A 23598-nucleotide genomic window follows, 5' to 3' on the forward strand; every position below is an offset into this window, starting at 1 on the left:
TACTTCCTAGGAGATGTACCTCACTCAGGGTATTTCTATGAGGGATTATCTAGGTCCTGAGCATGCCTACATTGGACTGTGATAAAAATATTAACTGACTCCCCCTCCCAAGCGCACAGCACCACACCCTAGGCTTGGGGACTGGACAGTATAAGGAAAACACTAACTAAGTGCAAGCATCCACCTCTCTCTGCCTCTGGGGAAAAAAGAAAAAAGCATATAATTTGCGTGCTTAGCAAAAGTGAATGATGAGTGCCTTTTCTTTTCAAAGCTTTTATAGAAACTTACTTCTTCCACCTGCCCATCTTCAGCTCCATCTTTCTCTTTATCTTCTTCCTCATCATCATCATAGTCTTCTTCTTCATCTTCATCTTCCTCAGAAGATGTATCCCCTGTTCCATCAACTTGCAGCACCAACGGAGCTTGCTGTTGGGCAGGCTGGGCCTGTGGCTGCTGCTGTCCAGCTGTAGGCATCTGCGCTTGTGCCGGTGTGGGTGCTGCCACTGTTGTAGGAATGACCTGAGTCTTATTTCCTGTAAATAAGATTTGCTGTGGCTGGATGATGACGCCTGTCTGTGGTGAAATCCCTCCAGGAAGTGGAGCTAAGACCTAGGGCAAACAAAATCACCAATTAGAAACTGGTTAGAGGGATCAAACGTCCAAAACCAAACTAATAATAATTCAGTTTTAAACAGGAGAAATGTACATTAAACTTGAAGGCATATAATCTTAACTCAGTACAATTGTTTCTGACTGCTGCACACATATTAACTTGTCTGGGGGAAAGAGTGGGGAAGGTAGCCGGGCGGGCAGTGGTGGCGCACACCTTTAATCCCAGCACTCGGGAGGCAGAGGCAGGCGGATTTCTGAGTTCGAGGCCAACCTGGTCTACAAAGTGAGTTCTAGGACAGGCAAGGCTACACAGAGAAACCCTGTCTCAAAATAAACAAACAAAAACAAAAACAAAACAAAACAAAAAAAGAGTGGGGAAGCACACAAGAAAGTCATACAAATACAGCAGCAGCAGAGGCAGAAGCCCTAGAAAATGGATACCAAGGGGCAAGTAGGTTATACTGCTTACCTGCTGGATAACAGGAGCTTGGACTCCACCAGGCTGCATTTGTGGTATAACTTGTTGTTGTAGAACAACTGACTGCTGAGGCTGCAAGATATACTGGGCACCATTGGCTGCTCTGACCACCTGAAGCAGCTGGCCTAAGGCAAAAAAGAATATAGTCCAAGTTGCTATTTTCATAACAATTAATACACCAAGAAATTTATACAGCTTTCGAGCCAAAGAATCTAGAAATTACCAAGTTAAAAGACAAGCATTCTACTAAGGGATATCAACTACACATGTTGAGCTATAACCATTACTGTTCTCATCTTCCTTGTATATCCAAACAGCTCAGTGACTACAAGCACTGGCTCCTCTTCCTGAGAACTAGGGCTCCACCCCTATCACTCAAACAGGAGCTCACAGGCATTTCTAACCCCAGTTTGAGGGAATCCAATGGCCTCTCCTAGCACCCCAAGTAACTGCAAACATGTGCTGCACAGATACACAAACTTTAAAACTGAAATAAAAATCTTTATGATAGCCTTAATGACTTTTGGTCCCATGGTAATAGTCAAGGAAGTGTAATAATCAGGATCAGACATGTCAGTAGTTGCTCTTAAACTTTCAAGATACAGGGGCTGAAGAGATGGCTCAGCAGTTAAGAGCACTGACTGCTCTTCCAGAGGTCCTGAGTTCAATTCCCAGCAACTACATGGTGGCTCACAACCATCTGTAATGGGATCTGATGCCCTCTTCTGGAGTGTCTGAAGACAGCTACAGTGTACTCATCATATATATATATATATATATATAAAGATATAAAATCTAAAAACAAAAAAATGTTACCAAAAAAAACCCCCCAAAAAAACCTTTCAAGATACAAAGGTATAACATCTCATTTATGTCCTACACCAAAGCAAAAGCTGCCAGGGCACTCGGGTGGAGTCGGCTTGTGGGCAGAAAGGCCAAAAGCTGCTCATGAGAAATGGATTCCCAGGACTCCTCCTGGAGGCCTGACGAAAGTCAGCTCTCCAGTTTGGGTCAGTTTAACAGGCGATAAGCCTGGAAGCTGTTCACGAGGATAGGAGTTCCATGGAAATTCCCCTCCCGGAGGTTTGGCGTTTTCCCCTAACCCATAATAATCAAATTTCCACCACGTTAGTCTAATGTATAGATTCACGTGCACTCTATTAAGCATTACCTTATAGTAAATGCCTTTTAAGATTGTATTCTAACATAGCTAAAGCCTTTTCCCAGTGTTCTTAGATTCCAGATAGCAGCAAGGAGTTTAACCTATTCAGTAACTAATTAAGCACTACAATAAAACAATAAAACACAGCCATTAAGAGACTGGGAATCTCACTGAGATAGAAATCTTTACTACAGGTTACATTCCATGTCAGGAGTGAGTTAATATACTATCCTGATAAGTAAGAAAGTCTCCAGACAAGATAAAGTTTTACAAGACCTAGAATTTAGAGCTCCGTGATACCCCATTATTCTTGAGGCCTATCAAAGAGTTAAACCCCCTGGTGCTATTAACTCTAAAGTGTGAAATTCCTGCCTGGCATTAGGCTTTTCCCAGGCAGGGCTTGTTATCCCTAATGAAACATTTAACTAGTTCTTGCAAATTCTTTTCTGTTGTATCTGGTAAATTTCAGTGTACCTTGTCTTACTTGTGATTTGTAGCTCCTGATAATTCGCTGTAATATAATAGTCTCATGTTTTACCAGAAAATTACATTCAGATTCAACACCTCTCTTGTGTGCATGTATCTGTCTGTCACCCCATTCGACTCTTTGCCCATCTGCTCGAGAGACTCGTTTTTACGCAGGCACAGGGAAATAGAGGGTCTGCGGCAAAAAGCTTTGCTTACATTTTCAACATGCACCAGGTGTTGGTGGGGCACGCCTTTAATCCCCGCACTCGGGAGGCAGAGGCAGGCAGATTTCTGAGTTTGAGGCCAGCCTGGTCTACAAAGTGAGTTCCAGTACAGCCAGGGCCACACAGAGAAACCCTGTCTCGAAAATCAAAAAACAAACAAACAAAAAAATCAACATGCAATGAAAATTTGCTGAGCCAATTAGAATGCCAAAATTATGACCAAATAACATAACAATACCCTTGTGTATTTCCTTTAAATATAACAGAATCCTTAACAGTGAGCAAAAACATGCAGCAAGACAAAGCCCTAATTGGTTCCTCAAATTTAGAAATTAACAGACAAAAATAAGAAAGATAACAGATATCAGCCCAAGTAACAGTCTACATACATTTTCCAAAAGATAAGTTTTCTAAGAGATATGATGAAAACTACATTAATGCAGAGACTCTGTAGAAACGAAGCATGACACTGAACTTCCGACCTCCTGCCTCCAACTCCAAACTGCTTGCATTATATGCTACCAAACCTGGTTCCAACTGTAGCCCCTAGTAAGGTTACAGTCCTCTATTTTATAGATCTTAAATTATTTAAACAACTTAAACCAAAAGCTGAAACAAGTGTCAGTTTTGTCTTCCTTCTTCAGTGACAATAAAACCGCAAGAGTTCCTTGATGTTAACTTCTGAACACTATTTAAAACTGCCTCCCTTGTCTCTAGTCACCTGAATTTGTTAGTAGCTGTTGAACAGGAGTCACTCCTGCAGGCAGTGCCAAGGTAGCAGCTGTAGCAGCAGCACTCTGGAATAAAAAAAACAAAGGAAGAAAAATCATATCTATGCGTGCACTTAAGATCTTAGTTTATGTACAGTGCATTTTACCAGTCCATGGAGGAATTTACTAACATAGCATTCTAGCAACAAGATTAAGTTCTATGTAGCACAAGGAAGACAAGCAGCCTAAATAACATATTAAACTATTTCAAGGAAGGAGGTCTGTTAGTTCTCTTAGTGAATTTACCCTAAGAAACCTCATGGGGAAGGTTCTTTTGCTCAGAATTCAAGCTCTCCCAGTCTCAGCCTAACCTGCATGGTTTTAGAAGCCTATGCTCTAACAGCCATGCTGTACCATATGAGACCACCATTCATTACTGCTAGACCATATTACTGAGAACCAGTTTTTGGTTGCTTACACCCAATTCCACGCTCATCATTTAAGGCCTTGTTTTTGGTTTTCTACATTACTACCAGAATCAACAGTCTCCATAAAAAATTATCTATCTCAGAATCTCCGGTTTCTGTAATTAGCAATTCTAAGCTACCACATTATCTAAAAGGAAGAGGAACACACTGACACAATAACCCAGGTAACATGTGCAATAGGTTAAGTATTTCTTAGTCCAAACCTGGGAGTCAGAATTATCTCGACTTCAGATATTTTTCTTAAACTAAGAAATACTTGTGTATACACACACACACACATCCTAGAAGTGTGAATCCAAAGATCTACGAATGAAACTTATTTTTGACACATACATTTACACATATAATCTGAATACCATTTCACATTCTAGTGCCCTTTTGTTTTTCCTAAAGTAGCTCTTGCATGTAACCCTCCTTTGCCTGGAAGCCACTGCCCAGGCAATTTGGTCTTCAACTTAAAAGTCATTCTCCTGCCTTTGCTTCCCAAGTACAGGGATCACAGGTGTATACCAACATTCTTGCTCTTTTTTTTCTTTAGGACAGGGCCCCACTCTAGTCCAGGCTGGCCTCAACTGGTAACCCTCCTGTCTCTGCCTCCTGAGGGAAGGGATTACACAGTGCCCGATGACAGCCCCAGTGAGACTGAGTTTTGACTGCAATCACTCCATTTAGTTCTTCTGAAGATTTTTTTTTGATTCTTGCTTGCCCCAAAAGATTCCTATCACTGTTAGTTTAATTTTGTATTTTTACATATTTTAATGCATCTCACTGTAACTTTATTTATGTAGCTTTTATTCCATTATGTTTAGACATTCCTTAATACATACAACCATTAATTACTGTTTAATTTATAAAGTTTTAGGAAACTAACATTTAGATTGAGTTTAAGAAAATGAGTCTATGTTTTAAAGGAGCATGACTTTTGTGCAGTTCCGGAGCAGGAGAGATGGCTCGGGAGCGTTTACTGCCCTTGCAGAGAATCAGATTCTTTCTATTTAGTCCCAGCACCCAAATGGCGGCCCACAACCATCTTCACCACCAAGTCCAGGGGACCTGCCACCCTCTTTTGTGCCCTACAGGCACCAGGCAGGCATGTGATATACAAGTATACACGCAGGCAAGCAGTCAGACACTTAGGAAAAAAAAAACATTTATAAACAATACAAATAAATGAAAATTAAAAGCTGGAGTTGCTAGTATATGAAGCTGCAAAACTGGCAGTACACAGGAGGAAGTCATGTGACTAACAGGCGAACCTGCTTCTTAGATGCTTACACATCACAGCTGTAAACTCTTACAGATCCCAGATGCCACTCAGAAAGTCAAACTGTTTGTAAAAATATTTTCATTAAAAACAAAAAACTCATTGCTAGCAATACTTACACAGACCAAGAGACAATTTCAGAAATGATTTTTGTCCTCAGTAATAATTTTGGTTGATTTTAAAAATAAAACGCCACAACTGAGGAACTACCTTACAATATTTATAGTCTACATATTTTAAGAAAATAAGTCATTGGTGGTAAAGTATTAAGTAAGTGGTCAGACTCTGTTTTCCTGTTTCTTTTATAACATTATCGATCTGGCGACACATCCTAAGAGCCTGAAGGGCTTCCTTCAGTTCACAGTTAAGCACTCTTGATGTATCTAATGGGAGATTACGAGCCTTAAGTATGAGTCGTTTAAGAATGGGATATTCAGTATGCCTGTCCACCTGAAATGGAACAAAATTCTTCTTATAACTCAACTGCATAAAATACACCTTAAGGTATAAATCTAAAGATCACAATAAGGCAAGCTATGTATTATGCTTAAGTCACAACAAAAACTCCTTTAACATACGACTTCAGCAGTAGCATCCTGAGTTGGGCACGCTGACACGAGCCTTTAATCCCAGGATATGGCAGGCAGATCACTGTAAGTTTGAGGCTAGCCTGGTCTGAAACCCTGTCTCAAAAAAAAAAAAAAAAAAAGAAAAGAAAAACAAAACAAGGAAATAGCTTCCTTGACCACATACTCAAATGTACATGGTTAGCACAACTAGATTTGATGGTTTAAAAAGAAACAGAAAGTACAAGCTTGAGTGTGTGGATAGAAAAGAAGGGGTGCATCTAGGAAGAGTTGGGTTAGAGGTGAATATGATTAAAATACATCACATGCAATTCTCAAATAACTAATAAAATTAAATTTTTAAAAAAGAAATAGCTGTCTTAAGCCTCACCTTTCTTACTCTCATCTCTAGCTGTTTCTCCTTCCCTTCCTCCCTTCTCTCCACGGGGCCATAGCCAGCCTCTCTCTTTCTTTTACCTTCTCTCTTTCTCTCTTTCTACAATAAAGCTCTAAAACCATTAAAAAAAAAAAAAGAAATACCTATCTTGAATTGTCCAAAACAGTTCATTTTCAACAAGTTTATAAACTTAGCCTTCCTGTACTTATATTTAACTGACCTCCTGACATAAAAGTGCCAGTGTCAGCTATGATCTTGGTATTTTTTAAGAAAATTACATAGTTTTATAAAGATTTAATTTGTCATTAACAGCTATTTGCACAAATCTTCCATAATTCTCAAGTTGTTAAATAATACACATAGGAATAACTGCAATTTTAGATGAACTCTAGCCAGTTCATGCCGTGTTCAAGTCTTACCGTAATACTTGATGCATTCATATGTTGTAGCAACTTAGAATCAGGAACAATAACTTGTGGTGCTGTAGCTACAAAAATAGAAAAAAGGCCCATTTACAAACAAGAGTACTTCAGAGCTGCAGGAATGTTATAAAATGCCAAAACCTTTTTTACCTTTTTCATGCTTTTGATGCATTTTCTAATTTAAAATACTTTCAAACTATATGCTATTTTAGACTTCTAAACTTTTTTCCTATGGAAATCAACAGCTCGAATATATTTATTTTATATTGAAAAACATTAATAAAATGACAATACCTTAGCCAGGCATTGCAGTGCATGCTTTTAACTCCAGCATTCAGGAAACAGAGGCAGAAAGATCTGAGTTCAAGGCCAACCTGGTCTATATAGTAGGACAGTGTCTAAAAACAACAAACAAACAAAAAACCCTACAACATCCTTTTCTAGCAACTTGACAGCTACCATGATCATGGCATTTTAATTAACTATTTGAAAAATACAAATCAATGGATTAAAAATGCTTGTTCTATACAAGCCGGAGGCCCTGAGTTAGAATCTGCAGACCACACATAAAAGCCAGCACTGTAATCCCACTGCTCTATGAGGTGGGGAAATGAGTCAGGCAGGAGAGCTGTAAGCTTGAGGACAGCTAGCCTAGTGTATATGGAGGAAAACAACAGAGATCCTGTCTGAGAGTGGAAAGCAAGGGTCAACACCTAAACTTGTCTTCTGACCTCCACGCACGCACCATGGTCCACAAGCACCTACATCTGCATGTGTGCACACAAACATCACACTCAAGTAACCTACATCTGCATGTGTGCACACAAACATCACACTCAAGTAACCTACATCTGCATGTGTGCACACAAACATCACACAAGTAACCTACATCTGCATGTGTGCACACAAACATCACACAAGTAAGAAACAACAGCAATGTTAGTTAAAAAAAGAAACAGAAGTAATGTGTGACCCCGCAAATTTCAGAGAACACATAGATAATCCCAATATCTTGATATTCTCTGAGTGAAAAAAGTCAATTTTAATTTATGATGACCTAAAATCCTAGTGCCATGCCTATAGGCAATAGGAGGAACAGCCATCAAAGAAGAAATGAAAAGCAGGTCTGAAGAGTGGAGAAATGGCTCAGTGGGCAAGGGCACTTGCCACCAAGCCTAAAGACCTGAGTGCCATCCTTAGAGCCCACGTGGCAGGAGAGAGCAGACTCCTGCAAGTTGTCTTGACTGCCACATGGATACCATGGACCACCACATTACACACACACACACACACACACGAAATTAAAGAATCCCTAAAAAGGACACTCCAAATCTATCAGCTGTAACTGCTGAACCCAATCACACTCGCCTCCTGCTACGTCTGACTACTCACTGTGCATTTCATGCTCGCTCTCAGACGAAGCAAACCAGTCACCCAACAGCTGCCACCTTAAACTAAGCTTTCAGTTACCTCAAGTTTCCTTTCTAGTCAAATTCATCTAACTACAGTATTCACAAAGTTTTGTAACTCAACAGATTTTTGTCATATTAAAATAACTATGTATGATGGATCGAGATCCTTCTTTGTTTGAGTTTTTGAGACAAGTTTTCTCCATGTAACCCTGGCTGTCCTGGAAATCACTCTGTAAACCAGGCTGGCCTTGAAATCAGAGATCTGCCTGCCTCTGCCTCCTGGGTGCAGGATTTAAAGCTATGGCAAGGTTCTTAATCTTTCCAGGGCCCAGATTTCCTTCCACTGTGAAACTGAGCTAATCAGCTATTCTGCAACACCTCAATAAAGGCTAATGCAGCAGGACCTATAACAGGATTTGAAGACTGTAAACTATGACAGAGTCTATGATGAATTTTTCTTTCTTTAAATCAAGCACTAAAAAGTTAATTAAGGGCTGGTGAGCTGGCTCAGTGGGTAAGAGCAGTGATTGCTCTTCTGAAAGTCCTAAGCTCAAATCCCAGCAACCACATGGTGGCTCACAACCACCTATAATGAGATCTGAAGCCCTCTTCTGGTGTGTCTAAAGACAGCTGCAATGCACTGTCTGCATAAATCTTTAAAAAAAAAAAAAAAAGTTGAATTAAATTTTCAGACTACCAAAGTTACAAAATTTCTCCAGTATTGAAGATGCATGAACAAAACACAAAACAAACATGTCTTTGAAAGAACATGTTTCATAAAGAAAACTACCTTATATTAAATAATGAATTCATTCAAAAATAAGTCTGTATAGGTAGGGACCCCATTTTCTTTTATCTTACATAATATCTATAAAGTGTGAAGTATGGATCCTTGCCTTCGACCTATGTGACACAAGGTTTCTTTGTAGTGTTTCTGGCATATATAACAGCTTAGCTGGCCCATAACCAGACTTCTGGGAATCTGTCTCTACTCCCTATCTCCCCCACAGGGATACAGAACGCCTCCTGGCTTTATGCTCTTGGGACTCTACGTCTCTCTACCTGGTCCCTAGCTCAGCTCATTCACATATTACAGCTCCTCCCAGGGATGCTCTTCGTAACTTCTGCCTTTGTTATTTTCTTTTGCTATTTTTGAGGTAAGGTCTCATGTAGCCCAGGCTGGCTTCCAACTCACTCACTATATAACAGAAGATAGCCTTAAATATCTGATCTTGCCTTTTCCTAAATGCTAGGATTACAGACATGCTCCACAAAGCCCAGTTTATGTGGTAGTGGGGATTGAACCCAGGGCTTCAGGTGTGCTAGGCAAGCACTCTACCATCAGAGAAGAAAAAGACTAATCAGTATAGATCTCCAGACCCCAGCATCTGTTTTAAAAAGATGATGGATCCATCAAACTTAAAAGTCAAATTAGGGCTGGAGAGATGGCTCAGCGGTTAAGAGCACTGACTGCTCTTCCAGAGGTCCTGTGTTCAATTGCAGACAACCACATGGTGGCTCACAGCCATCTGTAATGGGATCTAATGCCCTCTTCTGGAGTGTCTGAAGAGAGCAATGGTGTACTCCTATACATTAAATAAATAAATAAAACTTAAAAGTCAAAGGAATACTTTCAAAAGACAAGTGTAATTTGTAAGCCACAATAGGGACCTCCAGCCTTCTCACCTTGCTGAGATGCAGGAATAAGGACCTGCTGGGTCTGTGCTTGCTGAGGTACCGTTTGCTGAGGTTGCGCTTGCTGGTGGTGGTGGTGGTGGTGATGGTGATGCTGCTGCTGCTGGGGTTGATGCTGCTGCTGAACTTGCAACAAAAGCTGCTGTTCTTCTGAATGAAATCCATCTACTGCCCTAGACTGCATTAGTTTATTCTCCCACAACTAAGACGAAGAACAGTAAAGCCTTCTCAGTGACTTAAAGAACACTCTGGTCATATAGACAAAATATTAAGTTATTAGGTGTTTGTAAATTTCTTCCAGAAATAATACAATCACAAAAAAAAAAAAATCACCCAAGTTTTATACAAGGAAAATAAACCTTAATCAAATCACATGTTTATTTTACTTAAGAATTTTTTTTTACATTCCAAGAAACTTTCTAGAGTAATTCTCCAGTTAGCAGGTGTTATTTAACAGAGTTCCCAAAGTCAACCCTGAATAATCACAGCTTATCTTTCTATTTCAAAATTATTAAAGTGCTTTTATAGAACTTTGCTCAATACAAATTTTCTATCTCTTCAATAGGAGTCAAAAAGAGAAATATTCATCCATCTGTCCTCAATGAGAATTTTGTGAAATAAAGGCACTCTAAATGAAATAGGCCAACTTCCTTTCTATTTGTCTAACCTTGTAAGTTAAAGAAAATGAGGCTGAAACGGTCATCCCAATCCTCCACACCTCCTGGAACGTCCTTCTTCTAATGGGAAGACTGACAATCACTTCCTGCTCAGGCACGTCTATAAGCTGAGCATAGAAGCGAACCTAAACACTCCGACTCTGCGTGCCACGCTCTACCTTTTTGACTCCTAAAAGGATGTCACCACGGGAAAATTCTACCTGACGAAATTTTCTTTTATGCACAAAACCATTAAAATAGTGTGTACAATTAATTCCTCGCCATGTATAAATGGTGTATGTGAAACATAAGAGAACTTCACTGCTTATTATATGCAAGCATTTCAAAGTCTGAAAACAATGTAAAAAGGTAACATTCCTGGGTGGTGAGACCTTTCGGATTAGGGCTGCCCAATCTGTCTGTCTCATTTCAGCACAGGGTGAGTTCTATAATGGGAGAGGGGGAGAGCCATCCAAAAGAGAGGAAGACATTTTCAACTGTTTCACCCTTCCCATAACGTATTTGCTTTCTCCTATGTTTAATGTTTAATTCTGAGTTTCACTCCTATAAGAAATTGTGCCTCTAAAATGCAAGGAAAACAATTTGGTCAGTTTTATACTCGGGCATCTGTGTAAGCATTCTGTTTTTAAGTCCAGGATCTGCTCTTGAGATATTGCTAACTCAGAGGTTTCTTCTGGATTCTTTCAGAGGCTCCTCTTGTTATACAGATTTAAAACAAAGCAAAAACCCCTCCCCCTGCCCTCTCTACGTGACCTATATTTATGACTACCTGCTACAACAATTCCAGCGTCTTTAGTAGTGTTCTGAAAAATGAAGTACAAGTCAGGTTCACAGTAGAACTACTTCCCTAACAAGCCCAATACTTAAATGCCTGAAATCTATACTTAAAAAAATACTAACCTCTATTCATGGTTATCACAGTTTAAAGTCAGTGATCACTGAATGCCAGCTGTTATTACTAATCCAGTAGTGGCTTTAATTATGTAACAGCATTACATCAGAGGCTGGAAAACCAGTTAATACTGGTTTGTCTACTAATGTGACTCAATCATGTAACATTCTTAAACATTTTCCTCATCTAAAATTAAAGGAAAATTCATTTAGATTATTTTTAAACTTCCAGCCAATAATAGAGGCCTTTACAAACCCCACACTAAAAGCAACTTCCAAGAGCAACAAAGTAGTAGTTCCTAAGAGTCCAAATTTTATCTGGCTGATCTCTGCAAAGAGAGACAGAGACAGAGGGGGGGGGGGGGGAGGGAGGGAGGGAAAGAGAGAAATAGGGAGGGAAAGAGAGGGAAGGGGGGACCAACTCCCACAAATTATTACCTAACCTCCACATGCACATGGTGGTACATACACATACATATGTATGTGCAACACACAGACAAAATACAATTTTCTTTTAAAAAAAATCAAAATATGAAGTAAAAGAATTGTCACGGGCTGGAGAGACGGCTCAGCCGTTAAAGGCTAGGCTCACAACCAAAAATATAAGAACTGTCAGTGTTTAAGAAACTATTTTTTAAGCCAGGCATAATGGCACACACCCTCAATCACAGCACTTGGGAAGCAGAGGCAGGTGGATTTTTATGAGTCCAGGGCCAGCCTGGTCTATACATTTCCAGAGATACTGCCTCAAGAGGAGAAAAGAAGTTTACAGTGTAATTTTCTAATTGAGGAGGTGATGAAGCTTCAAGATCCAAACTAGTTCTGTTCTTTTCCTTTTTTCTTTTTTTTTTTTTTTTGGTTTTTTTGTTGTTGTTTTTTGTTTGTTTGTTTGTTTGTTTTTTTGAGACAGGGTTTCTCTGTGTAGCCCTGGCTGTCCTGGAACTCACTCTGTAGACCAGGCTGGCCTCAAATTCAGAAATCTGCCTCTGCCTCCCAAGTGCTGGGATTAAAGGTGTGCACCACCACTGGCTGGCTCCAAACTAGTTCTGAAAGTACACTTTCTAACCGTGTTTAATTCCCAATCCATCATAGGTTTTAAAAAATATATATATGCATATATATATATATTTTTTTTTTTTTAATTTGTTGGTGTGTGAATGCCTATCATATGCTTGTGGTTGCCCTCAGTAACCAGAAGAGGGTGCAGAATCCCCTGGCACTAGAATTACAGGCAGCTGGGAGCTGGCTGTAGGTTCTAGGAACAGAACTCTATGTTCTGTGTGCAGATGACTGAGCCATCTCTCTAGCCCTCTTCAACTTTCCTAAAGTCAATGTTTTACTGTTTTTACCATCAATTGGTTGTGATCCCATCATTCCAATGATGCCTCTATGATAAACAGAAATACTGGCGACATGTAATGTGCGGCTGAGTACATGTTCTACCCCCTATTTCCTCCTGTCAAGGACCTAGCAATCAAAATTCATAACTGAGAAGGTTCACAGTGTATTTTAGTAGTAAGAGTGCTTGCCAAGTTAGCATGAAACGAGAATCACAAAAACAGGACCACAAGAAAAGAAAGAAAAAGAAAGAAAGGAGGAGGTGGCAGCTACACAAGAGGAGGAAAGCTAATTCTGAGGTGGGGGTCCCAGACTTAGTCTATCTGCAGGAGCCACACGCCATTATGAATTGCATGGGTTATTTAGTGTTGTTTGCAAAAGTAATTATAAGTTGTACTAAAGTCTAAATCAATGCTTTTCAAATAGAGGACATCAACCTATTAGTGTGTCATAAAAAGTCAGTGTTGAGCCAGGTGTGGTTGTTCATGCCTTTAATCACAGGACTCAGGAGACAGAGACAGGCAGATCTGTGAATTTGAGGCCAGCATGGTCTATAAAGTAAGTCCAGGATAGCCACAGCTCTGTTACACAGAGAAACCCTGTTTGGTGATGTCAATGCTGAATTTTTTTTATGAAGAATATCAAATTGAAATGAAAATGTAACATAGAAAACAGTTTCTGTGTTTTTATTTGGGTTATACAGTGTATATAAAAGCTTAAGAACACTGTTTTCGGCACTGTTAATGGATTAACTTTCTAAAGTTTACAAATACATCTTCTACTTAACTGTAATAATCTGTAGACTATTATAGACATCAATTATATTAATCTGCACATCTATAAAGTATGATGTATATGTATATACCCTATAATAGTCACCCTTATGTGAAAATAGCCCACCTCCCAATTGTATGTTGTGACTCAAATATGATCTTTCCCTCTACATACATACATACATATATACCCAGCCACCCATGATAAAAGTTTAATGTGCAAATTATATATAGTGCAATAAAACAGAACTATAAGGATATTCTGTGATAAAAAGCTATGTGATTGTAGTCTCTTTCTCAAAGTACCTTCCTGAATGTTTGCAGCTTCTCATGGGGATATAAAATACAATGTTTATGTGATAAGATTCAGGGGAAGTCTGCAGACACTCTGGGAGGTTATCTGAACACACACTACGACACTGCACAGATATTCTGGCAACTGGGTGGACACTAAATGATTAATGGATGAGCTGCATATGCAGAATGGATAAGCTGGACAGAGAAATGACTCACAAACTGAAGACTATACAACTGGTTGGGGAGAGATTGCGTCATTCTAGTCGGAATGCACACAACCTACAATTCACAAATTGCTTAGTTCTGGATTACTTCACTTAATATTTTTTTAACAAAGCTGACCAAGGATAAACAAAACATCAAAAAATTAGATCAGGGATCTGAAGAGAAGGCTTAGCAGTTAAAAGCACTCGCTGCTCTTTCAGAGGTCCCAGGTTCAATTACCAGTACTCACAGGAGAGCTCTCAATAGTCTGTGTAACCCCAGTTCTAAGAAATCCAAGGCCATCTACTGGCCTCCACAAGCACCAAGCACAAACATGGTGCAGACATACATGCAAGCAAACACACCACACATTTTTTAAAGGTTTAAAGAAAGACTGTAGCTAAGGGGAACTAGAACACTATTTTGAAAAAAGCATCCTGGTCCCACTCTACTACCCCACTCAGTCAGACTCTGGGGCAGAGGCTTAGTACGGCCTATCTGCCAGACTGGCTGCTGCTGTAACTACAGTACTAAACGACTCTCTGTTAAATAACCTTACACTATTCCATAGCTCTTCATGTTCAGTTTCTAAAATGAAACATAGCAAAGTTCCATAGCCCCAAAGGAAGGCAGTCACTTAGGCTGGGCATGCTGATGCATGTCTTTAATCCGAAGCACTTGGGAGACAGGGGCAGGTGGATCTGTTTTCAAGGCCAGCCAGGGCTCCAAAGTGAGACCCTGGCTTGTTTTTGTTGGGTTTTCTGTTTTCTTTTCTTTGGGGGGGTTGGGGGGGGGGAGTTACTCCCTGAGCCATTAGAGATAGTTCTACTTTTGAATGAATTCCTTCATGAAGACATTATTTTACTCCGATTTAACAGATAACTGGGATTTTACCAGCCATTTAGCATTAAATGTAAAGAAAAGATTAATTAAAGAAAGATTATAAAAATAAACTAATGTTTCTTAGAATTGTTTTCTGTATAGGATGTTACTGGCATTTTAGGCAGAGTCTATCTGTATCGTACGGGATGGCCCACAGGAAATGCAACATGCCTAGTTCTTGCCTCCTAGATATCAAAGATGGTGGCTAGTTTTGACACATGAACATGGTCCCACATACTGTCAAAAGTTCTGTAGGGGTTGGGCTAGTCAATCAAGAATCAGAACTTAGCAATCATAAATGTTCTAGTAAGTTAACAAATACAGAAATAACACCATATAACTAAGCAGCAGGCTTATGCCATCAAGTGAGGTTGATTTACTCTCTCAGGGTTTATATTTTACTTTCAGTTTTAAAAAAGGTTCATGCACATACGGGTTTTGCCAGGATGTATTGAGCTTCCCTGGAAATGGAGTTATGGGTGGTGGTGAGCCTCCATGTGGACACTGAGAACTGAATCCAGGCCCTCTGTAAGAGCAACAAGTGCTCTTAACTGCTCAACCATAGCTCTTCAATTTCACTTCTCCAAAATTGTAACTTTATCCAAAAATTCTAGGTTCTAAATGTCAGCTGTTAAGATAATGTTACACTGTTTTGGTAATAGTAACGCTGAAATAGGAAACTGAATTGTTAAGTATGTCTTTGCTTAGAAAATTGGAAGAGCTCTTTTCTTTCTATTTACTCTCTTTCCCACAAGTAAACTATTAATTCTGACATACCCGGTACACTTCAGCAATGTTTGCCTAGGCACCAAAAATTGACATGACAAATATTTCACCTTCTGTTCCCAAAAAGACTGAGGAGGTACACACAACTGTATGTGTCACCGAGACAGTCTAGTAACTAAATTTTATTTAATTCTATAGAGGTAAGTACAGTTATAGACATTATCACCTCCTTCTTTAAAGAAAATGAACCTGAAGAACAAGAAGTTAGGCAAGTTTCCAAGATCAACAAATAACAAAGGCAAAAGTAGGATGACTACAAGGCAGGCGTCTAAGCCAGCGTCCCTGAGCACTGCTCCTGGCACTGCCCTTGCCTTGCCCTAATGCCCGTCTCATTAACCAGCTCCTTCCTCTACTTTCTGTCTCATTTGCTCTTTGCAGAAGCTGGTCTCCCTAACATCTCTTGGGAGCTCTGAAATAAAATTTCCTGTACAATTTATCCAGAAGCTGGGTACTTTGTAGAAACAGGAGAATCATTTCAAATGTCTGGCCCAACACACTGCTAGAGAATGGGCACTTCACAGTCTGAGTCAAAAGTCAATTCTGACCACCCTTTGACTAAAAGAAGGTAGAAATGTGAATTTAGGTCTTTTCTTTCATGGCACACCTAGACATTTCCACTACCTCGTAGCTAAATGTTCTTGTCAAAGGACAGAAAGCAGGTAATTATTCAATGTATAGTTTAGGCATTTGTATCAGTGTATCAAGTATCTATGTATAATTAGGGTTTATTTAGAAAAATGGTTCTCAACTAGTGGTGATTTTTCTACCACTTCCTTAGGGAGATTAGCAATAAAATATTTCTGAACACAACTAAAGGGTGCAACTGGCAGAACACTCTGTATGCAGCTATTAACCAATCAGTCCAACCTGGTAAATGCACCAAACTTAGGGACTAGAGACTTATAACCTGAAATTCTAGACTCGTCTCTACCTGAGGATTTTATCAGCACAGACAGACACAAAGGATTAAGGATGTGGCTCACTGGCACAGCACTGGCCTGGCTTGTGTGAGGCTCCGGGTCTGATAGAGAGTGATTTGATGGAAGGGGGGCAAATGAGAATGAGGGCTCGGAATCCCATGGGTTATATATTGAGTTGTGCTTGCTATTTAGATATAGGTAGCTCTGGCAGACTGGTTTATCATTCACTTTTGAGTTTTTGTTTTCAGCTTGTTTTGGTTTTTTTGGTTTTCTGAGACAGCCTCACTACATAGCCCTCACACTGTGCTAATTCTCCTGCCTTCCCTTCCTCAGTTGCTCATTATTTACTTTGAAGATTTCTGAAGTGTCATTCCCATCCAGTCACCTGCCAATAATACACACTCCGTTTAAATACAGCCTGTCTTCATGCCTTCCCCAGCTCCCACAGGTTACACGTGGGTTAAGTGAGCAGTTAACAGGTCAGGAACTCATGTAAATAATTGGCTGGGTTTGTTTGGTTTTGTTTTTTAAATGACATTTCCTACAGTATCTAGTTAATCTTTAAATGATTTGCATTCTCACAATGCATCTCAGTTCATCATCTAATTTACCACTCTATCTGATAGCCTTAGCAACCTTGATAATCTGTCAAACAATTACAAAAGGAGAAGGGTCAGAGCTAACTCACAAAGCCCATTATAAATCACAAAACACACAATGGATGCTAACCCTGTTAGCAAGAAAATCTGAATAGCTCAATGTGGTAAGAATCACTAGCCACATGTAGCGATTTAAATTTAAATTAAGTAAAATTAACAAAAATGTGTTCCTCAGTTCTTTTAATCACACTGCAAATGCTTAACAGCCACACATGGCTGGGCCGGAGGTGACAGCCACACAGCACTTCATCCCTGCAGAAAGCCCTGAACAAGGCTAGGGTCGATCTTAAATCTAGGGCGCATTCTTAGAATTCTAATGAGGTCCTGAAGAAATTGAGTGCGGAGAATTAGGTTCATTCTCATCTAACAGCTTTACCTCTTAGCACAACCCAAGGTCTAAGAGCTGCCCCACTTAACATAACAAAAATAGCATTGACAAGATTACAGAGCCACACTGGGTGCCGGTCACACCGAACAAGAATGATGGTAGAAACTGAAGATTAACTGTTGAATGGGTTACTTTCGAATATAAGAAACATGCAAATAAAGACTCTTCATTTTTCCAAGACAGCTTCATTTCTTTGACTAGAATGTTTAACAGCTACGGGGACCAGTCAGAAGATAAACTGTCAACCACAAAGCAAGAGAAAATAATAAAGACCCCAGATTGACCCATACCATAATCAATTAAAGTTTTGGGGGCTCATTTCTATACCTCTAGAAATTGTATCTTTTACATAATGTGACAGAAAAGACAACTACTGAGGGCAGCAAAGGGTTAAACATTCCCCAGTACACTAAGGACCAAGATAAGCTTGTCTATTCTTCATTTAATTACATACTTTATGTTGTTCCCATGTTGTTCCAAATCCTATTTCAAAGGAGGCATTCTACGACTTTTACCTTTAAGCGTTCCATTTCTCTCCCTGTAGGAGCTAAGCGTATTTTCTTATCCTTCATGTAATGTAGCTACTCTGTGCCGCCCCACGCTCTTCCCACTCCTGTTTCGTAAGCAGCATTCTAACACTTGTATCCTTGAGCACTCAGAGCATCTATAGTTCTCTCCAGATAGGTGTTACTCGGTTCACTGAAACTTACTTTTTTCCTTTTCTTACACTGGCAAACTCGTAGTGAATATTCTAGAAGTTGTCCAAAGGTGCTTATATTAAGACGTATTTTATCACCACGCTGAAGCTCAGACTTTATTTAAAATGAGAGCTAAATTCTAGCTTCTCCGTGTGACTGGAGACGACCACAGCTCGCGCTCCCTAACCACTTATTAACTGTGATGATTTGAGCACAGCTGTAAAGAAGCTACTCCCAGTTTCTAACCCAACAGTTATAACCTTCTGACCTCGGCCCATTTATCTCTAATTTTTTATTATTTTGCGTATGTATGATGGGGGTGTCCACATGCCAAAGCACACGTCAGAGGACAACTTTAGAAAGTCAGCTTCTGTTCCATTTGTCTCTTTCCAAAAATATTAATGAGGACTTCAAAAAAAAATTGAGATACTTTTAATGTTCAGATTTTAAAATGAGAAGTCTAGGCTTGCATAAATGATACCAATTTTCCCAGAATTAACTAGAAAAAAAAAAAGAAAAAGCTGGTAAGCCTTAAAGAAGCTGGACTTCCCATCTGCCCCTGCATTTCACTGGTTTTAGTTCAAGGATAGAAAGAAAAATTTCTCATACACTTACACAATTGAGAAAGCAAATGTTACTTTAAAATATTAAAAGTTCAGCAATATATAACTCAACCTGCATACCGTTCTGTTAGAATAGTGGATCTTCCAACAATCATTAAGAATAAAGTGTGCAGATCTTTCACACATTTTACTATGCACAGAGTATACATATTTTTAGGACAGTCATCAGCACAGTAAATATACCTAAAGGAACCCTGCTGCACATGAACAGAATCTAGAAGAAAGGCATGGTAAGCACTGGGCATGTAAGGTGCTGAACTGGGCTAATGATTCTCTCGGAGGACAATGTTTGTATGCATGCATGTGAAGCCTTTAGAAGGATGTTAACTGTCCTCCCCATCACTCACCAGGTCTTTCACTGAAACCTGGAGTTTCAGGCTGGTCACCAAGCTCCTGGAACCCAGTCTCCATCCCCCAACACTGGGTGACAGGCACATGTGGTCATACCCGCCTTCTATGTGGTGAAGGAGATGTCAACTCAGATCCTCTTAATTTACTTGATGAGTCACTTCCCCAACCACACATGATGCAACTTTTAAATGAAAGAATAATAAACTATGAAATTTTCAAATCGGGTACTTAGTGCAACAAGTACAAAACTCCTCCACTTTCACCTCATGCTACCACCAGGAGACACAAGCACTGTGTGTGTACAAGTGTTTGGCCTACATGACTGTCTGTGCACCACTTGTGTGCTGACTGATGTCTGGAGGCCAAAAGAGGGCATCTCCTGGAACTGTACTTACAGACCATTGTGAGCCACCATGTGGGTGCTGTGAATCGATTTCAGTTCCTCTGGAAGAACAGTCAGACTCTTAAGCACTGAGCCATCTCTCCAGTGCCCACACAAATGCCATTTTAAAACTCTAAGTATTTATGCATAAACCTAAGAAGAAAAACTAGCTCAGCGTTTAATATGTGAAAGGGGCATTTGCTATACATAAAAGGATTTTACTCTAGTACTCACGTTCTTTTATCAAGCATTTGTTCAATTGCTCCATCATAAACAAATTTTAGATTACAAATATAGGAATACAAAAAATTAAATACTATTACTGACATGTCAAGCAACTGGACCATAAAATACCACATGTGAGCAAGTAAAGCTATTATTAGGCATTTTGATAGGTATTCTCTATACTTAATACACTTAATCCTAAGAACAACTGCCCAATGAGTCTGTACTACCAATTCCTATCTTACAGGGAAGAAAGCTGAAATATAAGTTATCTACCTACCCAGTTAGAGGAAGTATAGAAGGAACAGTTGAGGTTTAAATCAATACCCTTCGCTACACTATATTGTCTCTCCTTAAAGTCAAACATTCATCCTATAGAAAAGTTCTTTATTACTGAACTATTCTTTTTAAAAAGAGACAAACTCACAGTTTTTAGTTCCATCAGGACCTGTTCATCCACTCCGTCATCCAGAAAAATGTCTCGTACGTCATTAATAACATCTTCAATCACAGATCTATACAATTTAGGCTTTAAAGGAAAAATAAGATTCAATAAAAGACTGATTTCAAAATGTTAGCAGGCTTTAAGAAATCCTTAAATAATTTTTAAATACAAGCCATTTGGCCAACTATCTAAAATTTATTTTAAATTGTGACTTTAATTAAAGATACTACAATCCTAAGTCAGGCTTATCACTCTGGAGGCAAAGACAAGAGGGTATCAGAGTTCCAGGCCAGCCTGATCAATATACAGAGACCCTGTAAACTAAATTTGACAATGACAGAAAACTGTAAGGCTGGGCAAAGTAGTTCATAAACCAAAGTTCTTTATGCACAGTCAACACAAATTCCAGTTCTAATTTCCTTGATCGTGACCAAAATGTCAACCATCGTGATTAATAACAGTTCATGGTTACTCCTGGTTCCTACTAGCCCTGCTTGATTTAATGCCTGTCCCATCTCACAGCCTTTCCATATCTTAGATTTTGGGGGAACTTTTTGTTCACGAGTCATCTCCTGGTCATACCCAGCAGTCTTATCAGCATTTGATTATACAAAAGCTACCTTCGTTTTTTTTTTCCCTGTCCTGGTCTACCTTCAGGCTACACACCACTACACTCTATACTGGCCATGTAATTTTAAATTGGTAGGATAAGTTTCCAGCAAACCAGATGTTTTAATGTTTCTGAAATCAGTTACCCTAAAACCCTTTCCTTGGAGATTCCAACACTTGAAGCAGGAAATGCCCTTCTCTGCTTCTATGTAATTAATCATTCGGCAACCAGCCTACAAATTAACCCATTCAGAAGCACTGTTGTTGAAGGAAAAAGGGAAATGCTGAAATTCTAACCTTCACTGGAGTAGGCTTTTGTCTTTATGGCATACAAGGTCATTTAGATCTGTCCTTTTAAAACAGTATTCCAAACTCTGAAACTGGCGAACTAGAGACTGCGTGTAGCATTAGCAAGTGATTAACTGCAAGGTTCCTTTTAGAAGGTGCTACATTTTAGGCACAATATTAGGTCACCTAGGTGGATTTTTATACTAGATACCATGCTAGCCACTGGTAACATTAAAACCACCACTTAATCTTTAATTCTTAAAAGCTCAGTTTAGGCTGTGCCTCTACACACACATCAAGCAATGGATTGTGAGCACAGATCTCACAGAGGAGCGTCAGTCACTATTTCTTTGAAAAGCTTCATGCCTTGAGTATTAAGAACACACTACCAAACTCATGTCCTCTTCCGGAAACATTTACTGTACAACGCATTTTTTTTTAAGCCGAGAATGTTGACCGTATCTCCTCCAAGGGGGCGGCGGGGGGGGGGGAGAATCATCTTATCTGATCTAAAACGATTTAAAATTAAACTCTTATAAATAAAGGGAAGGAAAAAAGAACAAAACGAGGTTGCAATCCTGGCCTACTTCCCACTACAAACAAAGGCAGTACACTCTAGCGGCCACAGCAAAACACTCGGGTCCGTGACAAGAGCCTCCCGGCTCCGGAGCGAAATCTCGGCGTGAAATAAAATGAGCTCCGCACGCCGGCTCCTCTCGCCTCGGGAACACGCACCTCCCAGCCCCGCGCTCAGCAGCTCTCACTATTTAAAGCCGGATCTGGTGTTTAAATGGAGAGGCGGTGACGTAGGCCTGAAAAGCACCTTCCCATCCTGGCAGAGTCTATATTAGAGAGCGGCAATGGCTCTATATAAACAGGGCAGCCAAAGGGAGGAGGACCACAAGGCGCAGGCACTGAAAAGCAGGGTAAGCGGCCGCAGCCATGATGGATCGACCCGAGTCGCCAACGGTACAGTGTCGGGCAGCCGCAGGCTGCTCTGCGGCGTTTGGGACCGGGCAAAAAAAAATTAAAAAAAAAGAAAAAGAAACAAACAAACAAAAAAAACAAAAACAAAAATTGTGCTTTATTGTCATAATAAAAAGAACCAAGAGATGGGGTGGCCTAGTGATCACATTGCGTTGGTGACTCTTTTAAAAGGTTATTTTTATGTGACTGCTTTTTGCAAACCTACGTGATCGCAAGTAACCAAAAAAAAATCTTTTTTAAAAAAAGGGAGCAACGGGAAGAAGTAGGCAAATCTCGAGGCGAAAGCGGGGATTCTTGGGCCACTCACTGTAGGCTTTGTTTGTTCTGGTGCTTTTGCTAGTCGAAGATACCGCGGGGGTTTTGCTTCCCCTTCGCCATTTTACCCACTGGGGAGGAACCGAGATAAGTGCTTTCCAACCTTCATTTTTTTTTTTTTTGTCTTTTTTTTTCTTTCTTTCTTTCCTTTCCGAGGATTAGTAAAATCGGCCCCAAAGGAGGCTCTCCCAAAGCACCACCTCCGGAGAGCCCCCGAAGGCACGCCCGGCCTTGGCGGTATCCGAGAGGCTTCCTCAGACGCGGGGCTCGACCCGCAGCCGCTCGCTCGGGGGACTGGCCGGGTCCGGGGCCCCGCGTGGGGCCGTCGCCCGCCTGTCCGCGCCCCGGGGTCGGCAAGCCAGGGCCCCAACGGCCTGCGTGGCCCGCCCCGCGGCGCTCCCGGCCCCCGCCGCCCTCCTCCCGCCAGCCCTCGGCGTCCCCCCCGCCCGGCCAGGCCCGCGGCGGGCAGCGGCGGTGGTGGAGGGCGGAGGGGACCGGGTCGGGAGCGCCGCCTCGCCCGGGTCCGCCCCCGCCCGTCCGTCCGTCCATCCGTCCGTCCGTCCGTCCCAGCCAGCCGTTGCCTGCCGCCGGAACCTTCGCAGCCCCCGCCGGCCACCGCACCACGTCCTTACCACGGTGTTTGTGTTTGCCGAGTTCGCCATTTCCACACACAACACAAACAAGAGGGAACGAGATAGAAAGAAAGGAAAAAAAAAAAAAAAAGAAAATTAAAAAAAAAGAAAAAAAAAAAAACTGAGACCCGGAGGGTGACCCAAGTCACCCGCCAAGAGTGGGGCAAAAAAAAAAAAAAAAAATCTCTCAACAAAACCGATCCAGAAGGAGTAAGAGGCGGGAGAGCAGGAGGAGGGGGGCACTCCTCCCGCAGCTAAAAACCTCGAGAATAGCCTAAAGAAAAAAGAAAAAATGGGGGGAAAAAATTAGCCACGACCCCTTAGGGGGTT

The 23598-nt window shown here is 40.6% G+C and overlaps 1 protein-coding gene and 1 non-coding gene across 5 annotated transcripts in view; both read right to left on the bottom strand.

The window, feature by feature from the left end:
- The window catches only part of Gtf2a1 (general transcription factor IIA subunit 1), a 35426-nt gene extending 12064 nt beyond the window's left edge, over positions 1–23362 (bottom strand). The window contains exons 1-8 of one of the 4 annotated variants that reach the window (XM_085830601.1): positions 22070–22904; positions 20420–20521; positions 19382–19566; positions 9890–10100; positions 6789–6856; positions 3666–3741; positions 1082–1215; positions 289–609 (exon numbers count right to left, since the gene is read on the bottom strand). In XM_085830601.1, coding sequence (XP_085686727.1) covers positions 289–609; positions 1082–1215; positions 3666–3741; positions 6789–6856; positions 9890–10100; positions 19382–19471 — 900 coding nt within the window. In that variant the 5' untranslated portion in view covers positions 19472–19566; positions 20420–20521; positions 22070–22904. The other 3 variants (XM_021179003.3, XM_085830603.1, XM_085830602.1) reach the window with 3 other exon arrangements.
- LOC115032887 (small nucleolar RNA SNORA79) lies at positions 7754–7896 on the bottom strand. Its single transcript, XR_003838538.1, has one exon. It is a non-coding gene; the product is annotated as a small nucleolar RNA SNORA79 (small nucleolar RNA).
- Positions 23363–23598: the final 236 nt, after the last annotated feature.

This window comes from Mus caroli, unplaced genomic scaffold, assembly GCF_978045245.1.
Source record: "Mus caroli unplaced genomic scaffold, Mus_caroli_1 scaffold_14, whole genome shotgun sequence".
NCBI classification, from domain to species: domain Eukaryota; kingdom Metazoa; phylum Chordata; class Mammalia; order Rodentia; family Muridae; genus Mus; species Mus caroli.